Source organism: Oncorhynchus clarkii, unplaced genomic scaffold (genome assembly GCF_045791955.1).
Source record: "Oncorhynchus clarkii lewisi isolate Uvic-CL-2024 unplaced genomic scaffold, UVic_Ocla_1.0 unplaced_contig_8524_pilon_pilon, whole genome shotgun sequence".
Classification (NCBI taxonomy): Eukaryota; Metazoa; Chordata; class Actinopteri; order Salmoniformes; family Salmonidae; genus Oncorhynchus; species Oncorhynchus clarkii.
In genome coordinates, this window is record NW_027257969.1 from 153,414 (window position 1) to 162,500 (window position 9,087).

Below are 9,087 nucleotides of genomic sequence, written 5' to 3' on the forward strand. Positions count from 1 at the left end.
TTTTCCAGACCAGAAACTACTGAACGTTGGATTAGTTGTAATGACGGTCACCTTGGACACGTCGCGACCTCTTACCAGGGTTGGGGTTATTTCCCTTTCAATTCAGCCAAACGCAGAAAGTTAACAGAAATTCTAATTCCAATCAAAGCCAATGAGGAAAATTGGAAATTTGAATGTCAGTTTTATTCATAAATTGACTGAATTGAAATGGAATTGACTCCAGCCTCTTACCACACCTTCACCTACAAGTCATGTGCTGTATAGGGAATAGGGTGCTATGTGGGAGGTATAATAAGATCAAACAGCAAGGCTTGTTAGTGCCAGCCTCCTTCAGCCCTACACCCCTCCCCTCCGTCTAATCCCTCTTGGCCCTCCCCTTCCTCTTTCTCCTTCCATTCCCGTTGTCCACCCCCGACGACCTCTCCTTTGCCTCCACCTTGCCCCCCACCCCCACCGCTCCGTTCCCCAGTCCCTTGGACAGCCCGTTGGAGACCCCGTTGTTAGACAGAGCCTTGGCGGCCTTGGGCTCCCTGGGTTGGCGCGGCGTGCGGCGGTACGTCTGGTAGTAGAAGTTACCGAACAGGGCGATGAAGGTGAGGGCGTAGCAGATAAGGGCATAGTGCATCCAGTGGGGAAACTCACAGTCCATGTAGAGGGACAGAGCAGTGTGACCAATGGTAACATGGAACTGGACCTGAGGTAGAGATGGAGGGAGGGATCAGTTCAAACCTTATTATATTACAGGGCCTTCTGGGAAAGAAACATGGAACTGGACCTGAGGTAGAGACGGAGGGAGGGATCAGTTGAAACCTTATTATATTACAGGGCCTTCTGGGAAAGAAACATGGAACTGGACCTGAGGTAGAGACGGAGGGAGGGATCAGTTCAAACCTTATTATATTACAGGGCCTTCTGGGAAAGAAACATGGAACTGGACCTGAGGTAGAGATGGAGGGAGGGATCAGTTCAAACCTTATTATATTACAGGGCCTTCTGGGAAAGAAACATGGAACTGGACCTGAGGTAGAGATGGAGGGAGGGATCAGTTCAAACCTTATTATATTACAGTAACATGGAACTGGACCTGAGGTAGAGACGGAGGGAGGGATCAGTTCAAACCTTATTATATTACAGGGCCTTCTGGGAAAGAAACATGGAACTGGACCTGAGGTAGAGACGGAGGGAGGGATCAGTTGAAATTATATTACAGGGCCTTCTGGGAAAGAAACATGGAACTGGACCTGAGGTAGAGACGGAGGGAGGGATCAGTTCAAACCTTATTATATTACAGGGCCTTCTGGGAAAGAAACATGGAACTGGACCTGAGGTAGAGACGGAGGGAGGGATCAGTTGAAATTATATTACAGGGCCTTCTGGGAAAGAAACATGGAACTGGACCTGAGGTAGAGATGGAGGGAGGGATCAGTTGAAATTATATTACAGGGCCTTCTGGGAAAGAAACATGGAACTGGACCTGAGGTAGAGACGGAGGGAGGGATCAGTTCAAACCTTATTATATTACAGGGCCTTCTGGGAAAGAAACGTGGAACTGGACCTGAGGTAGAGACGGAGGGAGGGATCAGTTCAAACCTTATTATATTACAGTAACATGGAACTGGACCTGAGGTAGAGACGGAGGGAGGGATCAGTTGAAACCTTATTATATTACAGGGCCTTCTGGGAAAGAAACATGGAACTGGACCTGAGGTAGAGACGGAGGGAGGGATCAGTTGAAACCTTATTATATTACAGGGCCTTCTGGGAAAGAAACATGGAACTGGACCTGAGGTAGAGACGGAGGGAGGGATCAGTTCAAACCTTATTATATTACAGGGCCTTCTGGGAAAGTAACATGGAACTGGACCTGAGGTAGAGACGGAGGGAGGGATCAGTTGAAACCTTATTATATTACAGGGCCTTCTGGGAAAGAAACATGGAACTGGACCTGAGGTAGAGATGGAGGGAGGGATCAGTTCAAACCTTATTATATTACAGGGCCTTCTGGGAAAGTAACATGGAACTGGACCTGAGGTAGAGACGGAGGGAGGGATCAGTTGAAATTATATTACAGGGCCTTCTGGGAAAGAAACATGGAACTGGACCTGAGGTAGAGACGGAGGGAGGGATCAGTTCAAACCTTATTATATTACAGTAACATGGAACTGGACCTGAGGTAGAGACGGAGGGAGGGATCAGTTGAAATTATATTACAGGGCCTTCTGGGAAAGAAACATGGAACTGGACCTGAGGTAGAGACGGAGGGAGGGATCAGTTGAAACCTTATTATATTACAGGGCCTTCTGGGAAAGAAACATGGAACTGGACCTGAGGTAGAGACGGAGGGAGGGATCAGTTCAAACCTTATTATATTACAGGGCCTTCTGGGAAAGAAACATGGAACTGGACCTGAGGTAGAGATGGAGGGAGGGTTCAGTTGAAACCTATTATCTTCAGACCCCTTGACTTTTAACACATTTTGTTACGTTACAGCCTTATTCTAAAATGGATTAAATAAAAAAAACATGTTCCTTATCAATCTATACACAATGCCCCACAGTGACATCACAATACCCCATAGTGACATACAGTATATCACAAAAGTGAGTACACCCCTCACATTTTTTTAAAAATATTTGAGTATATCTTTTCATGTGACAACACTGAAGAAAGGACACTTTGCTACAATGTAAAGTAGTGAGTGTACAGCTTGTATAACAGTGTAAATTTGCTGTCCTCTCAAAATAACTCAACACACAGACATTAATGTCTAAACTGCTGGCATTTTCCGTAGAGCTCAGAGACAGGGTTGTGTCGAGGAACAGATCTGGGGAAGGGTAACAAAAAATGTCTGGAAGGTCTGCAAGAACACAGTGGCCTCCATCATTCTTAAATGGAAGATGTTTGGAACCACCAAGACTCTTCTTAGAACTGGCCACCCGGCCAAACTGAGCAATCGGGGGAGAAGGGCCTTGGTCAGGGAAGTGACCAAGAAACTGATGATCACTCTGACAGAGCTCCAGAGTTCCTCTGTGGAGATGGGAGAACCTTCCAGAAGGACAACCATCTCTGCAGCACTCCACCAATCAGGCCTTTATGGTAGAGTGGCTAGACGGAAGCCACTCCTCAGTAAAAAGGCACATGACAGCCCGCTTGGAGTTTCCTAAAAGGCACCTAAAGGACTCTCAGACCATGAGAAACAAGATTCCCTGGTCTGATGAAACCAAGATTGAACTCTTTGGCCTGAATGCCAAGCGTCACGTCTGGAGGAAACCTGGCACCATCCCTACGGTGAAGCATGGTGGTGGCAGCATCATGCTGTGGGGATGTTTTTCAGCTGCAGGGACTGGGAGACTAGTCAGGATCGAGATGAACGGAGCAAAGTACAAAGAGATCCTTGATGAAAACCTGCTCCAGAGCACTCAAGACCACAGACTGGGGAGAAGGTTCACCTTCCAACAGGACAACGTCCCTAAGCACACAGATAAGACAATGCAGGAGTGGCTTCGGGACAAGTCTCTGAATGTCCTTGAGTGGCCCAGCCAGAGCCCGGACTTGAACCCGACCGAACATCTATGGAGAGACCTGAAAATAGCTGTGCAGCGACGCTCCCCATCCAACCTGACAAGAGCTGGAGAGGATCTGCAGAGAAGAATGGGAGAAACTCCCCAAATACAGGTGTGCCATATTTCCGTTAAAATATATATATACATTTTCAAAAATGTCTAAAAACCTCTTTTTGCTTTGTCATCATGAGATATTGTGAGTAGATTGATGAGTCGGGGAAAAAAACATTGTAACAAAATGCTGAATAAGTCAAGGGGGGCTCTGTACTGTACAACAGGGCTATTCAACTGTGGACATGTAGAAGGCAATCTGAGGGAAGAAGATGAAACACAACCTTTCTGGCTTTCATGATCTCTCCAGGGTAGAGAAGAAGACCAGCTGGTTTTCATGATCTCTCCAGGGTAGAGAAGAAGACCAGCTGGTTTTCATGATCTCTCCAGGTAGAGAAGAAGACCAGATGGTTTTCATGATCTCTCCAGGGTAGAGAAGATGACCAGCTGGTTTTCATGATCTCTCCAGGTAGAGAAGAAGACCAGCTGGTTTTCATGATCTCTCCAGGTAGAGAAGAAGACCAGCTGGTTTTCATGATCTCTCCAGGTAGAGAAGAAGACCAGCTGGTTTTCATGATCTCTCCAGGTAGAGAAGATGACCAGCTGGTTTTCATGATCTCTCCAGGTAGAGAAGATGACCAGCTGGTTTTCATGATCTCTCCAGGTAGAGAAGATGACCAGCTGGTTTTCATGATCTCTCCAGGTAGAGAAGATGACCAGCTGGTTTTCATGATCTCTCCAGGGTAGAGAAGATGACCAGCTGGTTTTCATGATCTCTCCAGGTAGAGAAGATGACCAGCTGGTTTTCATGATCTCTCCAGGTAGAGAAGAAGAACAGCTTCTGCCTTCGAGGTTCATTAACTGAATAGTCCAGCAACCCAGTAGTTATGATATGACATAATGCCATGACTGACTTACTGTAAATCCATCTGAATCAAGTTAGACTGACTTACTGTAAATCCATCAGAATCAAGTTAGACAGACTTACTGTAAATCCATCAGAATCAAGTTAGACAGACTTAACTGTAAATCAATCTGAATCAAGTTAGACTGACTTACTGTAAATCCATCAGAATCAAGTTAGACTGACTTACTGTAAATCCATCTGAATCAAGTTAGACTGACTTACTGTAAATCCATCTGAATCAAGTAAGACTGACTTACTGTAAATCCATCTGAATCAAGTTAGACTGACTTTACTGTAAATCCATCTGAATCAAGTTAGGCTGACTTTACTGTAAATCCATCTGAATCAAGTTACTGTAAACGGATCTCTTACCATCTGGATGACAGTCAGGTACTTCTTCCACCACAGGTACTTCTGGATCTTGGGTCCAAAGGAGGCCAGCCCATAGTACAGATACATCAGGACATGGATGGCTGCGTTCATGTGTGCACCAAAGAATGCTGCAAAGGAGGGAGGGGGGGGGGGGGGGACCCATCAGATAATGTGATGAGGTCCATTACCAAATTACCAATAACGCATGAATTTCTAATAAGGGAACGTTCCTGCATCGGCTACAGTTCAAAGCAGAAGAAGATATTCCTTTTTTCTAAAAAAGGAAGTTGCTGGGTTAAGTATATAAAAACAGACAAGTAGAGGGGATACTCACACTGTCCTCCAGCGACCCAAAGGAAGTTGCTGGGTTAAGTATATAAAAACAGATAAGTAGAGGGGATACTCACACTGTCCTCCAGCGACCCAAAGGAAGTTGCTGGGTTAAGTATATAAAAACAGACGAGTAGAGGGGATACTCACACTGTCCTCCAGCGACCCAAAGGAAGTTGCTGGGTTAAGTATATAAAAACAGACAAGTAGAGGGGATACTCACACTGTCCTCCAGCGACCCAAAGGAAGTTGCTGGGTTAAGTAAAACAGACGAGTAGAGGGGATACTCACACTGTCCGCCAGCGACCCAAAGGAAGTTGCTGGGTTAAGTAAAACAGACGAGTAGAGGGGATACTCACACTGTCCTCCAGCGACCCAAAGGAAGTTGCTGGGTTAAGTAAAACAGACGAGTAGAGGGGATACTCACACTGTCCGCCAGCGACCCAAAGGAAGTTGCTGGGTTAAGTAAAACAGACGAGTAGAGGGGATACTCACACTGTCCTCCAGCGACCCAAAGGAAGTTGCTGGGTTAAGTATATAAAAACAGACAAGTAGAGGGGATACTCACACTGTCCTCCAGCGACCCAAAGGAAGTTGCTGGGTTAAGTATATAAAAACAGACAAGTAGAGGGGATACTCACACTGTCCTCCAGCGACCCAAAGGAAGTTGCTGGTTAAGTATTTTTTTTAAACAGATAAGTAGATGGGATACTCACACTGTCCTCCAGCGACCCAAAGGAAGTTGCTGGGTTAAGTATATAAAAACAGACGAGTAGAGGGGATACTCACACTGTCCTCCAGCGACCCAAAGGAAGTTGCTGGGTTAAGTATATAAAAACAGATAAGTAGAGGGGATACTCACACTGTCCGCCAGCGACCCAAAGGAAGTTGCTGGTTAAGTATATAAAAACAGACAAGTAGAGGGGATACTCACACTGTCCTCCAGCGACCCAAAGGAAGTTGCTGGGTTAAGTATATAAAAACAGACAAGTAGAGGGGATACTCACACTGTCCGCCAGCGACCCAAAGGAAGTTGCTGGGTTAAGTATATAAAAACAGACAAGTAGAGGGGATACTCACACTGTCCGCCAGCGACCCAAAGGAAGTTGCTGGGTTAAGTAAAACAGACGAGTAGAGGGGATACTCACACTGTCCTCCAGCGACCCAAAGGAAGTTGCTGGGTTAAGTAAAACAGACGAGTAGAGGGGATACTCACACTGTCCGCCAGCGACCCAAAGGAAGTTGCTGGGTTAAGTAAAACAGACGAGTAGAGGGGATACTCACACTGTCCTCCAGCGACCCAAAGGAAGTTGCTGGGTTAAGTATATAAAAACAGACAAGTAGAGGGGATACTCACACTGTCCTCCAGCGACCCAAAGGAAGTTGCTGGGTTAAGTATATAAAAACAGACAAGTAGAGGGGATACTCACACTGTCCTCCAGCGACCCAAAGGAAGTTGCTGGTTAAGTATTTTTTTTAAACAGATAAGTAGATGGGATACTCACACTGTCCTCCAGCGACCCAAAGGAAGTTGCTGGGTTAAGTATATAAAAACAGACGAGTAGAGGGGATACTCACACTGTCCTCCAGCGACCCAAAGGAAGTTGCTGGGTTAAGTATATAAAAACAGATAAGTAGAGGGGATACACACACTGTCCGCCAGCGACCCAAAGGAAGTTGCTGGTTAAGTATATAAAAACAGACAAGTAGAGGGGATACTCACACTGTCCTCCAGCGACCCAAAGGAAGTTGCTGGGTTAAGTATATAAAAACAGACAAGTAGAGGGGATACTCACACTGTCCGCCAGCGACCCAAAGGAAGTTGCTGGGTTAAGTATATAAAAACAGACAAGTAGAGGGGATACTCACACTGTCCGCCAGCGACCCAAAGGAAGTTGCTGGTTAAGTATATAAAAACAGACAAGTAGAGGGGATACTCACACTGTCCTCCAGCGACCCAAAGGAAGTTGCTGGTTAAGTAAAACAGACGAGTAGATGGGATACTCACACTGTCCGCCAGCGACCCAAAGGAAGTTGCTGGGTTAAGTATATAAAAACAGATAAGTAGAGGGGATACTCACACTGTCCGCCAGCGACCCAAAGGAAGTTGCTGGTTAAGTATATAAAAACAGATAAGTAGAGGGGATACTCACACTGTCCTCCAGCGACCCAAAGGAAGTTGCTGGTTAAGTATATAAAAACAGATACGTAGAGGGGATACTCACACTGTCCGCCAGCGACCCAAAGGAAGTTGCTGGGTTAAGTAAAACAGACAAGTAGAGGGGATACTCACACTGTCCGCCAGCGACCCAAAGGAAGTTGCTGGGTTAAGTAAAACAGACGAGTAGAAGGGATACTCACACTGTCCTCCAGCGACCCAAAGGAAGTTGCTGGGTTTAGTAAAACAGACAGGTAGAGGGGATACTCACACTGTCCTCCAGCGACCCAAAGGAAGTTGCTGGGTTAAGTATATAAAAACAGACAAGTAGAGGGGATACTCACACTGTCCTCCAGCGACCCAAAGGAAGTTGCTGGGTTAAGTAAAACAGACAGGTAGATGGGATACTCACACTGTCCTCCAGCGACCCACTTGATGCCGATCCACCAGAGGGTGAACATGGAGCAGTGGTGGTAGACGTGTAGGAAGCTGACCTGGTTAAACTTCTTCCTCAGGATGAAGAACACCGTGTCCAGGTACTCTACTCCTTTAGAGACGAAATACCACCACAACGCTGCTGCTATCTGTGAAGGGGGCGGGGACATTAGTATCATCCAGGAAGATTTGGACAATTATCTCCATTATCTCTTATATTTCATAACTTAAGGAGGGGGGGGGGGGGGGTCATGACCTCTCCAGAGGGGGGGGGTCAGTTTTATGCGTCTGCTAGAATCTGTCGACTAGACTATAGCCTGATATGATCCCTGACCCTTGACCTTTCATCATCAACAATTGGACACAAAATGGTCGCTGACGACAGAGAGGAAGAGGAGAAGAGGAAGGGATAACTGGGCCCAAAATGTGTCTTCTCTAGCAGGGGGGGTTTATTTATTATTGTTTTACTCAACGTTCATGTTGTTGAGGGGGGGAGGGGGGGTCCCTCACCAAGCAAGGACTTTTTATATGGAGGTCAATGAGAGTGTCGAATTTCGTCAACAAAAACTGCAATGGCTTATTTGATACATGAGGCTTGATTGGTCGAATAGAACACTCTATACCTGTAGTTCACACGTATATCCGCCCTCTCATTGGCTAGATCGGTGTCACTTGATCTTGCCTCCTTCCGACTGCCTTCCATTTTTTCGTGAAGACATTTATTGTTATTGTTAGAGCGGCCACTTGAGTATCTGGTCAGTATAATGGATCATCTGTGTGGACGTGGCATGCTGCCTGTTGTAAACGTCATGGAGAAGTAGCTAGGTAAAACTGACCCCCCCCTGCTGACCCCGTCTGTCTGATAGGAGGGTTTGATCAGATGAATAAAGCCTGATCGTGTTTCTTAACGTCTCCCAGAGGTGAGGGAAAGAGAGAGTGGGTGTCTAATTTCATGATCCCAGTCGCTGCAAGGATCAAGGCCAGCCAGCATCTCCCAGTTACTGGTCATACCTGTACCACTGGTCATACCTGTACTATTGGTCATACCTGTACCATTGGTCATACCTGTACTATTGGTCATACCTGTACTACTGGTCATACCTGTACTACTGGTCATACCTGTACCACTGGTCATACCTGTACTATTGGTCATACCTGTACTACTGGTCACACCTGTGCTACTGGTCACACCTGTACTACTGGTCATACCTGTACTACTGGTCATACCTGTACCACTGGTCATACCTGTACCACTGGTCATACCTGTACTA

General features: G+C 46.2%; 1 protein-coding gene across 1 annotated transcript in view; it reads right to left on the bottom strand.

Moving 5' to 3' along the window:
* Window positions 1-355: 355 nt before the first annotated feature.
* LOC139394313 (very long chain fatty acid elongase 4-like) overlaps window positions 356-9,087 on the bottom strand; it is a 14,468-nt gene continuing 5,736 nt past the window's right edge. The window contains exons 5-7 of the mRNA XM_071142351.1: window positions 7,794-7,965; window positions 4,894-5,021; window positions 356-694 (exon numbers count right to left, since the gene is read on the bottom strand). Coding sequence (XP_070998452.1) covers window positions 356-694; window positions 4,894-5,021; window positions 7,794-7,965 — 639 coding nt within the window. The remainder of the gene's footprint in view (window positions 695-4,893; window positions 5,022-7,793; window positions 7,966-9,087) is intronic.